At 38.5% G+C, this 19,718-nt stretch overlaps 1 protein-coding gene across 8 annotated transcripts in view; it reads left to right on the top strand.

Annotated features, from left to right (window-relative positions):
• Positions 1–19,718, top strand: part of RGS7 (regulator of G protein signaling 7) — a gene marked incomplete at both ends in the record, with an annotated part of 263,440 nt that overhangs the window by 192,691 nt on the left and 51,031 nt on the right. For all 8 annotated transcript variants that reach the window (XM_084284277.1, XM_084284271.1, XM_084284273.1 and 5 more), the window contains 3 exons: positions 2,282–2,346; positions 4,192–4,268; positions 4,412–4,493. In XM_084284277.1, coding sequence (XP_084140403.1) covers positions 2,282–2,346; positions 4,192–4,268; positions 4,412–4,493 — 224 coding nt within the window. The remainder of the gene's footprint in view (positions 1–2,281; positions 2,347–4,191; positions 4,269–4,411; positions 4,494–19,718) is intronic.

Raw genomic sequence — 19,718 nt, 5'->3', positions numbered from 1 at the left:
AACTACATTTTGCATCAAGTAACACTTGTAACTGCAGCTGGAGTTACAAGAAGTGCTTGTCATCAGTTCCACTGAAATAACCTCTACCAGTGTGGGTTTCCACCCTCAGCAAGTTTGCGGATGATGCAAAGCTTGGCAGAGTGGCTGACACACCAAAGGCCTGTGCAGCTATTCAGAGGGACCTGGACAGGCTAGAGTTGGGTGGAGAGGAACCTCATGAGGTTTAGCAAGGGCAGGTGCAGGGTCCTGCAGCCCATGGGGAACAACCCCAGGCACTCATACAGGCTGGGGGCTGACCTGCTGGAGAGCAGCTCTGCAGAGAGGGACCTGGGGGTCGTGGTGGACAAATTAACCATGAGCCAGCAGTGTGCCCTTGTGGCCAAGAAGGCTAATGGGATCCTAGCCTGCATCAGGAGGAGTGTGGACAGCAGGTTGAGAGAGGTGATCTTCCCCCTCTACTCAGTTCTGGTGAGGCCACATCTGGAATAATATTGTGTGCAGTTCTGGGCTCCTCAGTGCAACAGGGATGTAGAACTTCTAGAGAGGATCAAGAACTTCAAGAAGGTGATTAAGGGATTGGAGCATCTGTCCTATGAGGAAAGATTAAGTGAGCTGGGCCTGTTTAGCCTAGAGAAGAGGAGACAGAGAGGGGATCTTATCAACCTGTATAAATAAATACCTGAGGGAATAATGTAAAGAGGGTGGGGCCAAACTTTTCTCAGTGGTGGCCAGTGATAGGACAAGGGGTAATGGAACCACAGGAGGTTTCATCGCCATATGAGAAAGAACTTTATGGTTCAGGTGATAGAGCACTGGAACAGGCTGCCCAGAGAGGTTGTGGAGTCTCCTTCTTTGGAGATATTCAAAACCCGCCTGGATGCGATCCTGTGTAACATACTCTAGGTGACCCTGCTTCAGCAGTTTGGGGTGGACTAGATGATCTCTGGAGGTCTCTTTCAACTTCAGCCATTCTGTGATTCTGTGATTCATTAGACATAAAAATATATCCTTATGTGTAAAATATAACTGGTCTGACTACATTAAAAAGCAAATCCCAATACAAGATAAGCAATTCCTTCTTCCTAGTAATTGCAGGAATTATTTTCCTATATGAAGTTATTTCTCTTTGTTTCCATAGTGGACCAGTTAGCAGTCGGGAGAAAAAAGGCATGGCCCATTCCTAGGCAGAAATAGTAAATATCAGCTTGATTTGCTGATCATAGAGACCAGAGATAAATTACAGTATTCTTACCTACACTGATCAAAAGATTCCTCCACCTCACATATGAGAAGGTGCTCTCAAGTAGTGATACAGGTAAACACTGCTCCCACACCTTAGCAGAAGGAATTGTGCTTCCCTGCTCATCTTACAGTTGGAAGAAATTGTGCAATATCTGGGGTTGATGTGAAGAATCTGTTGGAAACGTGCTTCATTAAAGAATATGAAGAATACATCTATAAAGAATAAAGACTTCAGGATCAAGCTTTTAATCTAATGCAAAACAACGTGCTGTATATGTAGCCTTAACTTTCATTTTCATCCCTGCATCCTTTCAGTATTTAGTTCCATTTTATTAGTTACAGTTCTGTTCAGTCAGGATGAGGTGGAAGCAGAACAGATCTGCTGAAGGATTTTGGATTTTAAATAAATAAAATATTTCTCTTTGTATCTAGTACAAGGTACTACTTTTTATTTTATTTTATTTTATTTTGGTCTCATTATTTTATATTTTAAGTATTACTTATAGCAGACCATACTGTATGAGACTTAAATCTTCTTAGGAACTAATCTTTAATTAACAGTTTTTCAGACTGAAATTTAGGGATTTCTAAGTATAAAATATATAAAAAAAAAAAATCCTGTATATACATTCTTAAAAACCTGTTTGGCTTCTATAGAATATATATATGTATGTGTATATATATTGGCATATATCATAATAAAACTCTTACATGTTAAAAGCAACACACACCATTTTAAAACGTTTTTGACATTTTCTCTTTAACATGTTAGTTCCCTGGCCATGCAAGTATCTCATGCATTTTGTATATGCTGTCTGTTGCGTAAAGCAGATTTTATAATTATTTAATGAATCTCTGTATCTGACCCATCATTTCAGTTACAGTACTTGTAGCATTGATCCTGTATTTAAAGCTTTTTAGAATAGAGGGAGAAATCAAAATAAAAGATAGCAGCCAAATATAGATGAAGCCTCTAGATCTCTCTTTTCCTACATTTGTGAGATAGTAGCAAATTCTGTACCACTTTATTCTGTTTCAGCGGTTTATCTCTGCAAGCGGACAATGCAAAACAAAGCAAGGCTAGAGCTAGCAGACTATGAAGCTGTAAGTACCTGGGGAAAAGTAAATTTCTTTGCTGGGCCTAATTAGCATGTAAAATAATGTTAAGCATAAGAACTACAGGCAGTCTGTAGTTATCCAGCTTTTGCCAGCATGTGGGTCTGATATTGCTCAGAAGTCAGAAATTCTATTTGAGAGACAGTAGAGAAGGCTGGCTAGGCAAGAGTTGAGATTTTGGTCCATCTCTAATTTTACTCTGCTCAGATCATCATGCCAGGATCAGAAACAACTGTTCGCAAATCCCACATACCCTTCAAGTGTTTGAAAGCAAATGTACTCTACACCATGTAAGGTTTGAATGAACGATTTCTAGCAATGTGTTCAAAAGCATTTAGTAGCTGTGGAAATATAAATCTCATTCTTAAAGGTGATGCTGGCACTTGAGTCTTGGTCCCATCAGTTAGACTAGAGGCAAAGACAGTCAGAGCAGAGGCGCTTCCCACTCTTTGAAAGTCATCCTCTGCCCCAGGCAAGAAAGCAAGATAATTGGGGCCAGGAAGAGCAGGAGAAGGAGTGATTTCGATTAGGTGATGAGGATGGCACTCACCAAGGAGATGTCCTGAATTCCGTCACTGTCTGCCCTTCCCCCCCTCCCCACCCTCATGTTCCTGAATTTTTCATGAAAACATCAACAGAAAATTCATGCACAGTCCTGGCTCTGCACTGAAAGCTGTCCAGCTGTGTTACTATGACATGATAGCAGGATAGTCAGCCAGGCCTCTCTACATGCCAAATACTCCAGCCACAGCATCATGCTGACACACTTTATTGCTTCTTCTGGCACAAACTTGCTTTTCAGTGTACTGCACTGTGGGGTATGCATAATGTTATACTTACATGCCTTAGAAAATTCACCTCCAGTATACTATCCGTGAGAGCCTTTAATGGTATTGACAAGATCTCTAGAAAGTTCCTCTCTCCTCTCTGCAATCTTTATTTTCAGTAAGTATTTCATAGAGATACCTCTGCAATACATAGAAATACAGTTAAAACAACACATTTTTTTAGGAAGTTTACAGCCAGTTCTTCATGTAATCTCAGTAAAAGCAGTGTACAGAGGTAACTGAGGTCTTTATGGATGAAGTTAAGAATCTCAACCTACTGCATGTTATCATACTGTATATTGCTGCTTTTTAATCTGGCAAGAACTTAGAAAAAATCCATTGCAGACCATAAAGCTGTTCTAGAAGAAAGATTTTTGATAAGGTTTTGCAAATATTCTTACTGTTATTATTAGTAGGCTATAACATATATATATTTCCTGTGTAGTAGTGAATAACTATAGTCTGCATTTATTTTAAAGTGGGGATAGCTGTGAATAACTTGGACGATTCCCATATTACCATAATATCCATAGTTTTTCATTATTATATTTTAGTTAAATTTATATGTTGCCAACATAAGCCATTTGTATAAACAACTGATGAAAGTTGTCATGGGGATCATCCAATATGGAAAGTACTGCTGTTACCTTTCACAATTAAGTACTTCTAAAATAAGAATGTGGTTTTGTATTATTACAGAATTACCCAGCCAGAACCCAGTACATAAAAATGCTTCAGAAATCCCATGTTATGCTAGGGGGTTGCATCCACCTTTATCAGATTTTCAAAGCTAAAATAGCAGGACATCCAAAAGAAGATAGATGTAGTATTCCGTCCTGATTGGTGTCAAACATTTTATATGACAAGTAAGGTACATTTACATTGGTACACATAATATGGCTTATATTACACCTTTTTTGGAGGGTGGGGTGGCGGATTAGAGAGAGCAGTGGAGGATGGAAAGGTAACAACAACCTAACCTAATAAAACTGTGATGTATTTACAGGAGAGTTTGGCCAGGCTACAGCGAGCATTTGCTCGAAAGTGGGAGTTTATTTTTATGCAAGCTGAAGCACAAGCAAAGTAAGTTCCTTTGAAGAGGAGGACTTGGGGTTTGTGCATGTTTTTTGAAGGGAGAAGGGGATGAAAAAGTGATTGGACACCTCTTATGTTTCAAATTGCTGTCATTAACACTGTTTCTTTTAAATATCCTATAACATTGACAGAGTAGACAAGAAGAGAGACAAAATAGAGAGGAAGATTCTTGACAGCCAGGAGCGAGCATTCTGGGACGTGCACCGGCCGGTGGTGAGTGCTGGTGGGGCTGCTCTGCCTATGAGTGGGACTGCTGATGATGAAAGCCTCTGTGGAGTGTTGGGGAAGTTTGGGAATAATTAAAAGAGCTGTAGGCCATGGATTGCAGAGGATCTGTAATTTATATCATTGTACTACTGAAGACTGCATACACGTTTACACTCAGTTTGGGGTTTTCAGTGAATAGATTTGTTGTGTCTGATTTCTTGAATAAAAAGATACCTTTCTTTGACTTTTACAGTCTCAACGGTTTTGCAAGGTATGAGTCACACTACCAAAATTATCAACATAACTAAAAATACTTCTAAATAAATCTGAATATATTCTTTTATTTATTTATTTATTTATTTATTGCTAAGCCTTCCAACTTCACTGTAGTTATATTTTCAAGCTATTTTTAATGTACATAAAGGTTAGATATTGTTGGCTTTGAGCTGTGAAAGTCGTACACTGACTTAACAAGATTTGTCAGAGCTCCTTGTCACAGTCCATCTGAAATTATAAAAAAATAAAAGTCCTTATAAAATCAACCACCTTTGAGAGCTAAAACTTTGAGAGAGAATGCCAAATGTCACAACAATTCCAATAAACCTTTGAGAAGTGAATATTCACATCAGTTTGTTTTACTACAGAACTTTACTGCAGTTTCTCTTATGTAGCATTAAGCTTTCAATTTCCATATGCAATTTTATATCATTACCAATGAAACCGAATATGGACTATATGGACTGACATTTGAATAGATACGTGTACATAACTAAAACTTACTCATTTTTATTCCTTGTTCTTAGATGACTGAAGTTATTACAACAGCTAGTTCTGATTTATTTCCAGTAATTGTTTTGAGGGTGTAAGGTTGCATTGATGATACCTGTAGAAGAGGTAGGTAGAGTTAGAAAGTTTCAAATTCAGGGTCAGCTTACACTTGTGACTGTGAAATTGGAAGAGTGGTAGAAGAAACGGATTTTTAGGTAGGATTTAAGAACATCAAGTAGAGAAAATCATTTGAAGTGAAAGATTCAAACCACAGACATTAGATACAAGAAAACTGGAACATTATTATCTAGTCACTGGCATAAAACAAGGAAGGAAGACAGGAAAAATAACCTGCCATGTGATGTTCATGGGAGCTGCCAATAGAATAGACACAGAATGTTTCTACAGACCTGTAAAGTTTGAAGGCAAACAGTGTTTATATTAGCCGCAGAAATGCATTTAAGGGTTTTGAATTTGGGAAGGAAATGCTATTTACAGGTTTGGAAAAGAAGATGAATTGATGAAGTTTTGAGTTAAGATACAGTAGAGAATAAGAAGTAGAGAATTAAAGGCACCAAGACAAAAGAGGAAAATTAATCTGATTAATTAATCTGAAATTAATCTAATTAATTAATCTGAAAGCTTTGACTGAGCTTTGCCTAGTCCAGCTGATTTTTTTAACCTGGTTGTAGATAGACCTAGGAAATATCAGAGACAAAAGATTGGCTTATCGTCAGCAATCTAGGCTCCTGACTCAGAAAGATGTAAATAGGAGAATGGAGAGGGAAACACCGATACTTTGGCTGAACAACTCCTCTCACTAGTTACTGACTAACTAGTTTTGAAAATGTTGTTATGAATTTATTCTCACAGAACCTTCAATTAAAAATAATAAACATTAAAAGAGGAACAGACAAAAGATTCTTAATTTATAATTTTTCATCTTTTGATTAAAATGTAGAGTCTGGGACATTTTTTTTTAAAACTGAAAGTGAATTTGGAGAACCAGATATTTCATTCTTAGCTTTTTAATTTGGGTATGTAAATAAACATTTTTCAGGATTTTTCACAGGTTTTCTGGTCCCTAGCTGCTTTATTTCTTACCTAACTGGCCACTGTGCTGGTACAGTAATTATACATGTAAAACATAGTCCTTGAGTAATCAGAAAATAGATACTTTAAAGTGTTGAAAGGGATAGAATGGGGAGGTAATCCATCAGTCCAAATGACAGTGCAGCAGTGCACTAAAGGAATGGGAGACGTGAAAAAAGAATGGCTATATGACAGTGTAAACAGGCGAATATAACACCACAAAAGCAGCATGGTCTGAGTATCAGAAGTGTCACTGACATGATTGATAAGCTTAAAATGATGAAAATGAGATGAACTTTGATATGTGAACAGAATTTTCCTAAATAATATTATTATTAATAATAATAAAATATTTCATAAGTCCCAACTCAAAATTGTGGTGAATGGAGTCAAATCCAGTTGGAGGCCGGTCACTAGTGGTGTTCCCCAGGGCTTGGTACTGGGGCCAGTCCTCTTTAACATCTTTAACGATTATCTGGATGAGGGGATCGAGTGCACCCTCAGTAAGTTTGCAGATGACACCAAGGTAGGTGTCGATCTGCTAGTGTGTCGATCTGCTTGAGGGCAGGAAGGCTCTGCAGGAGGATCTGGATAGGCTGCACCGATGGGCTGAGGTCAACTGTATGAAGTTCAACAAGGCCAAGTGCCGGGTCCTACACCTGGGGCACAATAACCCCAAGCAGAGCTACAGGCTGGGAGATAAGTGGCTGGAAAGCTGCCTGGCAGAGAAGGACCTGGGAGTATTGGTCAATAGTTGGCTGAATATGAGCCAGCAGTGTGCTCAGGTGGCCAAGAAGGCCAACAGCACCCTGGCTTGCATAAGAAACAGTGTGGCCAGTAGGTCTAGGGAAGTGATTGTCCCCCTGTACTCGGCTCTGGTGAGGCCGCACCTCGAGTACTGTGTTCAGTTTTGGGCCCCTCGCTACAAGAAGGACATCAAGGTGCTCGAGCGAGTCCAGAGAACGGCAATGAAGCTGGTGAGGGGTCTGGAGAACAAGTCCTACGAGGAGTGGCTGAGGGAGCTGGGTTTGTTCAGCCTGGAGAAGAGGAGGCTCAGGGCCGACCTTATCGTTCTTTATAAGTACATTAAAGGAGGCTGTAGTGAGGTGGGGGTTGGTCTATTTTCCCATGTGCCTGGTGACAGGGTGAGGGGGAATGGGCTAAAGTTGTTCCAGGGGTGTTTGAGGTTGGATGTTAGGAAGAACTTCTTTACCAAGAGGGTTGTGAGGCATTGGAATGGGCTGCCCAGGGAAGTGGTTGAGTCACCGTCCTTGGAGGTCTTTAAAAGACGTTTAGATACTGAACTTAGTGATATGGTTTAGTGGAGGACTTGTTAGTGTTAAGTCAGAGGTTGGACTTGATCTTGAGGTCTCTTCCAACCTAGACGATTCTGTGATTTTGTGATCAGTCCTGCAGGTGGCTACAGAAGGCCCTAGATTTATGCCATAGTCAGACAAATATTGTGGGTAGTGTAGCCTGAAGAGGCTTCCTTTACAAATTTTAATCGTTAAAGTTCAGATGCCAATCAAAGTAAAACTGTGGAAATACAGTTCAGGGAAAGCTGTGTAGACTCTCTGGAGATCCTGAGTAGCTTAGCTACAATAAAATCTGTGTCATCATTTCTACACTACAGTTAGTACCTAACATAGGGCTGAGACTAATGACAATCACACATAGCAGCACATTTCTCTTTTGGAATGGCAGAGTAAACATATCTTAAAAGCCTTCCTTGTCTTTCCATCTGCCTAGAGAGAGCATTTCCTTAATTTTGAGACTTCTATAAATTACAGACTATGGAACTGAGTGAAAAATTGACTAGAAGGATTAGGGCTTCAGTCAAAAAGCAGTGACAAATCAAACTAAAGCAGGGAAGACTGTTCCTTCCAGGCAAAAAGGGATTAAGAAGTTGTTCTTGTTTGAAAAGAAATGTCAAACTCCTGGTTAAAGTCTCTGTAAAAAAACTCTTAGCTTTCCTGAATTATTTTCTCAGTTTTAAACCCATAATCTTACATTGTCTATAAAAGGGACAAATGAGTACTGAAACAGTAAATCCCCTGAAACATTCTCAAATCCAGATCAAATACATTAGCCGGAGAATATCCATGGCTTGTTGTAAAATTATTTCTTTTAGGTAGCAAGCAAGGAAAGCTGCTGTGTTGCTGCTACAAACTATTGAATGGACTCTTATTCTTGAGTTACACATTAATGTAATTTAAATGAAATGCAAAATAAATGTCTGTGGGGTACTTGCTGAGATTCAAATTATTTCAGAAGATAATGGAGAAATTATCTTTTTCTCCTGAAAGTCATCTGTATACTTTTTCACTATAGTAAGTTGAAAAAAATTATTTTCTCCAAAAGGAAAAATAGTATTTGTGTAATTTAATGCAGTAGGAAAAATTATCAATGCTAGTTACATTTGGTATAGGACAGGAGCAATGGTAAGGGCAAATGTGGCTTTAAGAACAATTTACTGTTTCAGAAACACCTCTCATTTATAGATTTGGGGGTTTCATGTCATTGTTTCCTAGTAGCAAAGTAGGAAAAAAGTAACATTTTCATTTTTTAAAACCTTGTCACACATCCCACACCTTCATCTTTTCTATTATAACTTTTTATTAGATTCTATCTCCGTTAATCTCATGTTACCTGTTTATATTTTAAAATTGTATTTTATGTGGTCTGAACATGACCCTCAGCATCTGAGCCAGTAGGTAATAGTACCGGGTGTCTAGGGTCATGCAGCAGATACTTGTGGTTATTTGTTCTGGGTTTTCTTTTCTTTTCCTGCATTTATTTTGTTTCTTAATGACTTTTCCATCCCGTTCCTCAAGATTGGCCTCAAAGACTTGGCAAAAGACTGAATTTAACTTGGCCAAGGTGGAGCAATCCTTCATTTCACACTTCATGTGCTACAAATCTTGGGCTTTTTTGGGCCAGTTACTTGTTTAGCCTCAGAACACTTCTGTCTGCTTTATCACATTTTTTCAGAGTTTTTAAACATCTCTAGGAAACAAACATAAATAATGCCATACAACTTCTCTAGTGATGTACCTGCAAACAGGTTTCATGTCTTCTTTTGTACTCATTTCACCATGTATCTTTACAAGGGAGTTACCTCTCCAGCAGACAGGGTGTGCAGCTGTTGCAGCCATTGGCAGTCTCACTTTCGCACTTCTGGTCATGAAATAAAGCTTTGTGCAATGCGTTATTTTCACAAAATAGTTATAGTGCTTATGACCCATACTTGCATCTGTTTGAGGCAGATATTTCTAAATCTTATAGTTAGCCTGCAAACTAGGGGCAGTATGGAACAATTTGTACTTTCATTATTTAGAGTCGTTACTTAGTATGATTCTGGAGTAAGGGTGGGACAGACGGGGAAAAAGGAAGCTGGCTTCTTTTTCCCCAATAGTGCAACAAAATGAAAATGCTGAAATTAAAACTGAGGTTATGAAGAGGTCAGAAATTGTGAAATAGAACTGATGAGATAATGGAAGGACACAGAAAAATGAGATGATTTGGTTTTTAGTAAGACCCAATTCTGATAGCAACTAGGAAAATAAGCTGAAATATTAAGAATAAGGAGTGTTCAGAATAAATGCAATGTTTCTGTGTGAATTCAGTTTGCTGCTTTAATCCAATTAATTCTGTCAAGTATATTACACAGGCAGTTAATCAGTTTCTAAATTTCTCTTGAATTCCCTATCATCACTTTCAGACGTGGTTAGACTTTTCTGTTGTCATTTCTTTTCAATTGAATAACCTAGGTTATTCTGTATGGAATTAGTAAAACTGCAGGTTCCTTTCTTTGGGGGTGAAAAAAATTGAGAAAGCAATAATGATTCTAAGTATCTAGCACAGGGACAACAGACCAGATGACTTTATCAGGTTTCCTTATGCAGCATTGTTGCAAATGCTAGAATCTTTGCAAGCACAAATATGAGGTTATACAGACAATTGAAATTAATGCTCCTTAAACATAGCTTAAATAAATACAATGAATACTGTTTCATAGAATCACAGAACGGTTGAGGTTGGAAGGGACCTCTAGAGATCACCTAGTCCAACCTCCCTGGGTCACCGAGAGCACATTGTGTAGGATCCCATCCAAGCAGGTTTTGGTATCTCCAGAGATGGAGACTCCACAGCCTCTCTGGGCAACCTATTCCAATACTCTGTCACCCTCACTGTAAAGAAGTGTTTTTTTTCATATTCAGATGGATAGTACAGATTTCCGTACAATAATTTCCAGTTCTGAAAACCTGTCACTACAAACCTAAAATAGTCTATTGTAAATTAAGAATAATCAGAAATTAGATTAGCTTTCAAAAAGAATTAAGCATATCACTTCTGTCAGTAGCATATTCTTTAGTACTGCTTATAGTTTACTTTTACATGACTTAAGCCTCAAAAAATAAATTTCAACATCCTTTTCATATGAATTTTGTATGCTATGTGTTTCTTTGAAACACAAACCACTAAAGTAAATATTTTTAAAGCAATACAATGAAACCTTGTTCTCTTAAGGTGAAAGACCAGCTTTTTACTTGATCCATTTTTAAACAAGTAAGGATGTGAGAACATGAGAATCCTTGCCAAGATTCTAGGTGCTTTATCTCATATGGATTAATTTTATGGCTTAATTTATTATATTAAATTTCTTGAAAATCTCTGTGAATCTGTTTTTTCTCCTGTTCCAAACAGATCCTTGCACAGACATTGTAATTCTTTGTGTGTCTGATTCTCCTCAGTAGTATTGTAGGTTGAGAAGGTATATTTATTTATTTATTTGTTTGTTTTATTTGTTTTTTGAAATCTTGCTGAAAATCTTTGAAACTTTAAGTGATCCTAAGTTCCATGCTGGGTGTGACTTCCCATATCTTACTTTTTAAAACAACAGAGTTTTACCATACTGCAAACATAATTAAAGTTTTATCAAACTATTTGATAAAACATCTTTTTTTTTTTTTTTTTTTTTTTTCTGATGGTCTAGGAACCACATTTTTCTTGTCCAAACAAGAAAAAAACTTTGACAACTTGTAGTTAAATTTTTATCCATTGATTGCACTCCTTGCCACATTTTGATCAAGTCAAATCAAAACAGAGCAGAGCAGAGCAACAGGGCACCTTCTGCCATTTTTTAATAGTAGCCAATGATCTTCAAATAAGTCCTTTAATAAAGCAAGCATTGATTTTACTAATTGGTTCAAATGGCAAGTTGCCTCTCCTCTACAAGAGATTGTCTATAGTGGGTTTAACTTACACTTGAATGGTTATGCCTGTATTTGCAGTTTATCAATAATCATTATTTCTGCATCAGTATATTTCCAGTGGATGACACAATCAGGTTTATTGGTCATTCATTACAATTTAATAAATAAGTCTGTAACTTTATATCTCTGTACTTTAATAAGTCAAAATAAAATTAGCTAACGAGGACATGTATCCAGCATTTAATTTCATTCTATGCTGCCTGTATGGCTCTCTGTTAAAACCTCCAACAGGAGAGAACACTAAATCCTAACAAAGCTTTTATTAATTCTTACCAAGACAGTCCTTCCTTTGTAGGAATCGGTTCACTAAAGTTTGACATTGAATATTCTGGGACCTGAAACATCAGTTCAATAAATTAATAAGAAAAATAGAGAAGATATATTTATGTAATGAAAAGCCAACAGGTTGTGAATCTTTATTAGCTGATATAGGCAAGTTTTAGCAGTTAAGCTGTCTAAGGCTAATTTGTTTCCATAGTATTATTTTACTGTAGATTTTCTACAACAAATGGTCTGTAGACTGTTTTCAGTGATGGGTACAGCATCTTTTAAGATGTGTCACATTTTAAAAATAGATTCAAATTCAGGAATATAACTAAATTTGAGCCTGTTCCATGCAAGCTGTGTTCCAAATTGTATTCACTTATTTCACTGTCACACTGAATCCATAACACTGTAATTATTTATTTATGCTATTTTGTATTCCATAAAGATTGTATTTACAGAATCACAGAATCGTCTAGGTTGGAAGAGACCTCAAGATCATCAAGTCCAACCTCTGACTTAACACTAACAAGTCCTCCACTAAACCATATCACTAAGTTCAGTATCTAAACGTCTTTTAAAGACCTCCAAGGACGGTGACTCAACCACTTCCCTGGGCAGCCCATTCCAATGCCTCACAACCCTCTTGGTAAAGAAGTTCTTCCTAACATCCAACCTCAAACACCCCTGGAACAACTTTAGCCCATTCCCCCTCACCCTGTCACCAGGCACATGGGAAAATAGACCAACCCCCACCTCACTACAGCCTCCTTTAATGTACTTATAAAGAATGATAAGGTCGGCCCTGAGCCTCCTCTTCTCCAGGCTGAACAAACCCAGCTCCCTCAGCCACTCCTTGTAGGACTTGTTCTCCAGACCCCTCACCAGCTTCATTGCCGTTCTCTGGACTCGCTCGAGCACCTTGATGTCCTTCTTGTAGCGAGGGGCCCAAAACTGAACACAGTACTCGAGGTGCGGCCTCACCAGAGCCGAGTACAGGGGGACAATCACTTCCCTAGACCTACTGGCCACACTGTTTCTTATGCAAGCCAGGGTGCTGTTGGCCTTCTTGGCCACCTGAGCACACTGCTGGCTCATATTCAGCCAACTATTGACCAATACTCCCAGGTCCTTCTCTGCCAGGCAGCTTTCCAGCCACTTATCTCCCAGCCTGTAGCTCTGCTTGGGATTATTGTGCCCCAGGTGTAGGACCCGGCACTTGGCCTTGTTGAACTTCATACAGTTGACCTCAGCCCATCGGTGCAGCCTATCCAGATCCTCCTGCAGAGCCTTCCTGCCCTCAAGCAGATCGACACACTAGCAGATCGACACCTACCTTGGTGTCATCTGCAAACTTACTGAGGGTGCACTCGATCCCCTCATCCAGATAATCGTTAAAGATGTTAAAGAGGACTGGCCCCAGCACCAAGCCCTGGGGAACACCACTAGTGACCGGCCTCCAACTGGATTTGACTCCATTCACCACAACTCTTTGGGCCTGGCTATCCAGCCTGTTTTTAACCCAACAAAGCGTACGCCAGTCCAATCCAAGAGCAGCCAGTTTCTTGAGGAGACTGCTTTTCGAAACGGTGTCAAAAACCTTGCTGAAGTCAAAGTAGACCACATCCACAACCTTTTCCTCATCCACCAAGTGCGTTACTTTGTCATAGAAGTCAATTTGTCATTTGTCACTTTGTCATATGACTGTGTCATATGTATTATTTAATAGCATAATACATATCATACACATAATACACTCCCAGCCAACATGGGTTCATGAGGGTTAGGTCCTGCTTAACAAATTTTCTTTCCTTTTATGATAAGATCACCCATCTAGTCAATCAAGGGAAACCAGCTGATGTGATCTTTTTGGACTTCAGCAAAGGTTTTGACATGGTTTTCCATAGGATCCTACTGGACAAAATGTCCACCATACAGCTAAATAAAAACACCATACAATGGGTGGGCAGGGCTCAAAGGATTGTGGTAAATGGGGCTATATCTGGCTGGCTGGTGGTCACTATTGGGATCCCTCAAGGCTCCATTTTAGGGCCAGTCCTCTTCAATGTTTTTATAAATGATTTGGATGTACAACTAGAAGGTGTTCTGAGCAAATTTGCTGACGACACCAAACTTGGAACAGTTGTGGACTCGGATGAGGGTGGAAAGGCCTTGCAGAGAGACCTAGACAGATTGGAAAGCTGGGCGATCACCAACTGCATGAAGTTTAACAAAAGCAAGTGCCAGGTCCTGCACCTGGGATGGGGCAACCCTGGCCTTATGTACAGACTGGGCGATGAGACACTGGAGAGCAGCCCCGCAGAGAGGGATCTGGGGGTTGTGGTTGACAGCAAATTGAACGTGAGCCAGCAGTGTGCCCTGGCAGCCAGGAGGGCCAACCGTGTCCTGGGGTGCATCAAACACAGCATCGCTAGTCAGTTGAGGGAGGTGATTGTCCCGCTCTATTCTGCGCTGGTGCAGCCTCACCTCGAGTACTGTGTGCAATTCTGTGCACCACATTACAAAGAGGACATTAAACTGTTGGAGAGTGTCCAGAGGAGGGCGACAAAGATGGTGAAGGGCCTAGAGGGGAAGATGTATGAGGAGCAGCTGAGGGCACTGGGCCTGTTCAGCCTGGAGAAGAGGAGGCTGAGGGGGGACCTCATCACAGTCTACAACTTCCTCGCAAGGAGGAGTAGAAAGGCAGGTGACCTATTCTCTGTAAACACCATAGGAACCACGGGAATGGCATCAAGCTGAGACAGGGGAAGTTTAGGCTTGACATCAGGAAGAGGTTCTTCACTGAGAGGGTGGTCACACACTGGAACAGGCTCCCCAGTGAAGTAGTCACTGCACCAAGCCTGTCTGAATTTAAAAAGCTATTGGACTGTGCACTTAGTCACATGATCTAAACTTTTGGGTAGACCTGTGCAGTGCCAGGATTTGGACTTGATGATCCTTACGAGTCCCTTCCAACTCGGGATATTCTATGATTCTATGATTCTATGACATCCTTTAAAATCAATGATGAAAAGGTTGAAGAAATGAGGGAAAATGCCAATATTTTGTATAGGGTTTTTATAATTTTCCCCTGATTAGGTGCCAAATTTGCAAGACATCTCAGAATGAAATTTGAAACATGCTTCTACAGAATTTGTACTTGTAAACGATATTGTGATTTGCTTCCTGATCATTACATATAATTTATAGATGTTAATTGGAAAGTATCACTGTACTTCCCAGATGAGCTAATATGAAACAGAAAAGAGAGTCCATAGGACAAACTAGAAAAATTATGACCTGATCCTAGGTGTATTTGGTCTGGAGTTCTAGGGACATGAAAGAGCTTGATAGTATCCACATATAAAGTCATCATCAAATGTATATACTTTTTACAATTTCTGTAACTTTCCCATGGTGGCCATAATGGACTTTAACCTATGTCTACTGGATTTATTTTTTTGACAATTATTTGAGGCTGATTGATGTAATTGTTATGAAGGGAGCTACACGTAAAACAACTTTCAGGTCCCATCAGATAACTGCCAGAAAAACAGTTTTCTGAAAATGTTTTAAAATGTTGGAAATGTGCAACCCCCCTTTAACTGAACCTTAAGATAACACCTGCTTTTCTAAATCCTGTTAAAAGATCTGACCAGCTATACTCAGCACATTTGAAATACTTCTCTGAGACTTTCTATTGCACCATCAAAGTCATTAACAGTCCAGCTCTTCTGCAGCAAAGCCTCTTTACTCTTGGACCTTGAAGTGCGTAAAATACAGTAAAATGACGTAAAAAACAAAATATCCAAATAATCTTACTTAAACATCAACCTTTCCTTATAAGACTTGGCAGATTTTGCACACTCCAATAACTTGCATCTCTGGGAAATGAAAAATTACTACATTGCAGGAGAATATAGCCTGTGTTTTTTGCTGTGAGATACTCACTTCTAGGCATTACTGACAACTTGCTCAATAAAGGATTTTAATGTCTCCTCTGATGCTAGACTTTGACTGAGAAAAATAAACTTTCCCACGTAGCCAGAGTCAAACTGGGGCTTCCTCCAGGTAATAACTCTTTTTTTTTTTTTTTCAGCTGAGCACCAGCTTTTTTTTTTCTCCTCACTTCTTTTTCATAACCTCTCATTCTCATTCCTCCTTTTTCTCACAGATGTTTAACTGGGCAAAGTTTAGCAATCTACACTAGTAAACTGGAATATAAAAATGACAGATAAAAATGAACTCTGGTATTCTGCTTATTATTCATTATCTAATTAGCTTCCTTTCCCTCATTTAGAAGTGAGTGATATCAATAGTGACACCTGAGGGTTATAAGACTCCTTTCCTAGAAAAATGCCAAAAATAAGAACAATGACAAATAGCAGAATAGATTTTCACATAGGAAACACTAATGTTTGAGATTTGGAAATTTGAAATTTTAAGCTTACTGTATTTGTGATAGTCTGCTGTTAAAAATAATATAAAAGATAGTATTAAATCTCTGCCTTGTCTTTACATTTGTGTGTCTGACTTGCTCTGTTCACTATGTCATATTGTCGAAGTGGATGCCAAGATCTGACATGTTCGTATATATGTGATTATTTAAATCTGTAGCGTTTAAATTTGGAAAAACTGTAGATCTTGAAATTCATTATTGTTTATTCCTCTTAATCAATTAGCCCCTAATTGCAAAACAAAGATCTATTTCAAAGTGAATTGACATCGAAATGTAATGAAATCGTGCAAAAGATATGAATCAATCTGCTTAGTATTTACTGCTTTAATGCACCCTGAATTTATGGGTGTACATGTTGAAATGAGGTAATTATTTTAAATATCACCTATGCTGTTTTAGCTGAAGAGGCTATGAAATTTACTTTTCCTTAAATCATCACTATGTTTGTTGTTTCGGGTTGAGAACAGGACACGGACAGCAGGATGCCAAAAAGCAGAGGAAGCAAATGCCAGTCTTTTCTTTTTGTTCTGTTCTTGGGAGAAGAATAGAGTGTGATGAATTCCACACTGCTGTGAGTACCTGGTTGGGGTGTTCCATAGTGTGGATTAGTTGAATTTCAGTCCCTGCAGTTTGGAAAGATCATAGGCTATATCACAAAAAATATGTGCTGAGAGGTTCTCAGCACATATGGGCTCTGTAGGTTCTCTAGTCCAACAACCTACTCAAAGCAGTGCTGACTTCTAAATTGAATAACATTGCCCAGGCCCTTGTTTTCAAAATAACCAAAGACAGAGATTCTGCAGCCTAAGCTTCTTCCTTTTATTAAGAAGAATATTTCCCTTAGAGCCAACTGGAGTTTTCCTTACTTCAGTTTCTGATAGTTGCCTCTTGGCCTTTCATAGTGCACCTGTGGAACAAGTCTAGCTGTGCAAGTCCCCTTTAGGCAGCAGAACACAACAGTTAGCTTTCTTCTTTTGAAAGTCAGAAGTCCAATTCCCCCAGCCTTTCTTGGTATGTCAAACATTCAGTATTCTGATCATCTAACAGTTTCTCCACTGGATTTTTCCATTTGAAATATATTTCTGGTATTGCTTCTGGGACCCAGCAATGGTCATGGGATTACATATGTGTCCTCAAGATGCTGAGCAAAAGAATTAACCATTTCCTTTGCCTGCAGGTTGTGCTGTTGCTAATGCAGCTGGGTCTGTGGTTAACCTGCATTGCTGCAAAGACATACTGCTGACTCATGCTCAACTTCTCCCTCAGATCAGTTTCTGCAGAGAAGCAACATAGACAGGCAAATCCTAGCTTATTGCAATGCATGAGGTTAATCCCTCCCACATACATGAGTTTATTTGTCTTACAGACAAGGAAATTTCATGTTGTTCTGGGTTAAGTAGATTCACAGTTAAATTGACATATTCTTTAAGAAAGAAGATGACATTGGAACTTAAACTGATAATCATTATAAACATCAATTTGCTTTCCACTGAGGATTTTATACTTGCTAGAATTACAAGTAGATCATAGCAAAAGGTTTTGTTACATAAAAAGGTGTTGGTAGCAATTGATTTTGGCTATGTGACTATCTCCAAAAAGTTGCTTTCAAAGGTGTCAAAAAATAGCACTGTTAGTGCTATTACAAAGGCTTAATTAATTGATTCACTGTTGCCACTGTTATCAAGGAAAGATAATGAATATCAATTGATTTTTTTTTTTAACTAAACATATCCTCTTTTATTTATTTATTTATTTACTTACTTTTTATTTCAAAATGTGAGCTCTAGTCAGATCCAAGCAGATAAAATCTTCCAATGTACCGAGTGATGTAAAGTAAGGGAGGTTTCATCATTCCACTGTGTTTCTTGGTGGAATCCTATGTAGCCTCCTAGACAGCATCAATAGAAAATAGTGCTGCTAGGGATTCATACAAATGTGATTCTACAATAACTGAAGTAGGGATTAAAAAAATTCTCGCTATATATATTAAATATTATTTGCATGCGTTTAATTCAATACTGAATTGGGCTGGCAGGTCCTCGCTGCAAATGAACACAATGACATTTTTACTTCAAGACAAGGAAGTGTTAACTGATGGATGAAAAGAAAATAATTTTCCTTTGAATATGTGATAGTATTTTAGACATCATATTTAAAAACAGATGAGGGCCTAATACTACCCCGGTTACGATCTTGCTATATAACAATTTCAACAAGGTCATGAAATATTCCTGTTTGTGTGTGGCTTGAGGTGGAGGGGCACTGCTGTTTTTATACTGAATATTAGTCCTGAAAGAAATAAGCCCTCTATTTACTCATATAAAAGAGGCTTCAAGTCTTCCAGGAAATCTGTTTGAAAACTATTAACAGTATTAGTATGCAAATTATATACTAAACACTAAATGGGAATCTTGCAGTCGAGCACTTTGACAGGCATCACACTATTCGAACTATGGTAGTCCAGTTAAAAAAGCAATACAAAAAGAAAACACAGCTGGATGTAATTGTATCCAAACACATAGTTATTATGTTAATAAGGGCATGCGAATAAAATGAAATGTTGTCCAGCAAAGGTTTTCCCACAAAAACTTTGAATTATTTTAGCAAGATGTTCAAATGATGCAAGCTTTTGTTTTTATTTTAGTTGAAAAGATGTTTGGTATTTATTCCTAAATATTAACAGATGAAGTGTGGCAGCACCACAGAAAGAAGAAATACCATCTCGTATCAAGTATCACTTCAATAAATATACTTTAATTGAGAATAAAACACAAATTGTAACCTCAATTCTTTTAGGTACTTCCAGTGCTATAATTTGAATCAGATTCTGAGAACACTATTATAATGGTAGTGATACATATATCACTATTTATATATAGTGATACCTATATATCATATACATATAGTCTTAAGCCCCTACTGTTAACTGAGGTTGTTATATGTACTTATGTGCTTATATGCCCTTTCACTGCCTTCCCCATTGTACTGAAGCTTCCTGAATTCCCGTGCCTGTATCTTCCTGCTACTGCTCCTGCTGTGCCACAGCAGATTTACAGCAGCCTGAGAGGTTGTAAACAACCACGTTTCTGTAAGATTCTATGAGACACTGTAGAAGTTCAGTACTGGGTTGGGTCTCCTTCCAAAGAGCATAAGCTTTGACCTTCTTTAATTCCTACAAATCTCCCAGAATTTCCCGTTATGTCCTTTGCATGAACCTGCAGAACAGAAGTCTGGCCATGCAAGTTACCTGGGCAAGGTGCTAGATCTGTTCATACCTGTTCAGTGCTTGTGGACTTGAAATCTTTCACACTAAGAGGCTTCAGATGAGTTTTATGCCTTTTTTTTCTTGTTATTTAGGGCATATTTCTAAAA

The sequence above is a fragment of the Netta rufina genome, assembly GCF_964035555.1.
Source record: "Netta rufina genome assembly, chromosome: 3".
NCBI classification, from domain to species: domain Eukaryota; kingdom Metazoa; phylum Chordata; class Aves; order Anseriformes; family Anatidae; genus Netta; species Netta rufina.
The sequence above is the reverse complement of the archived record's forward strand: the minus strand, read 5'-3'. Positions and strand labels throughout refer to the sequence as shown.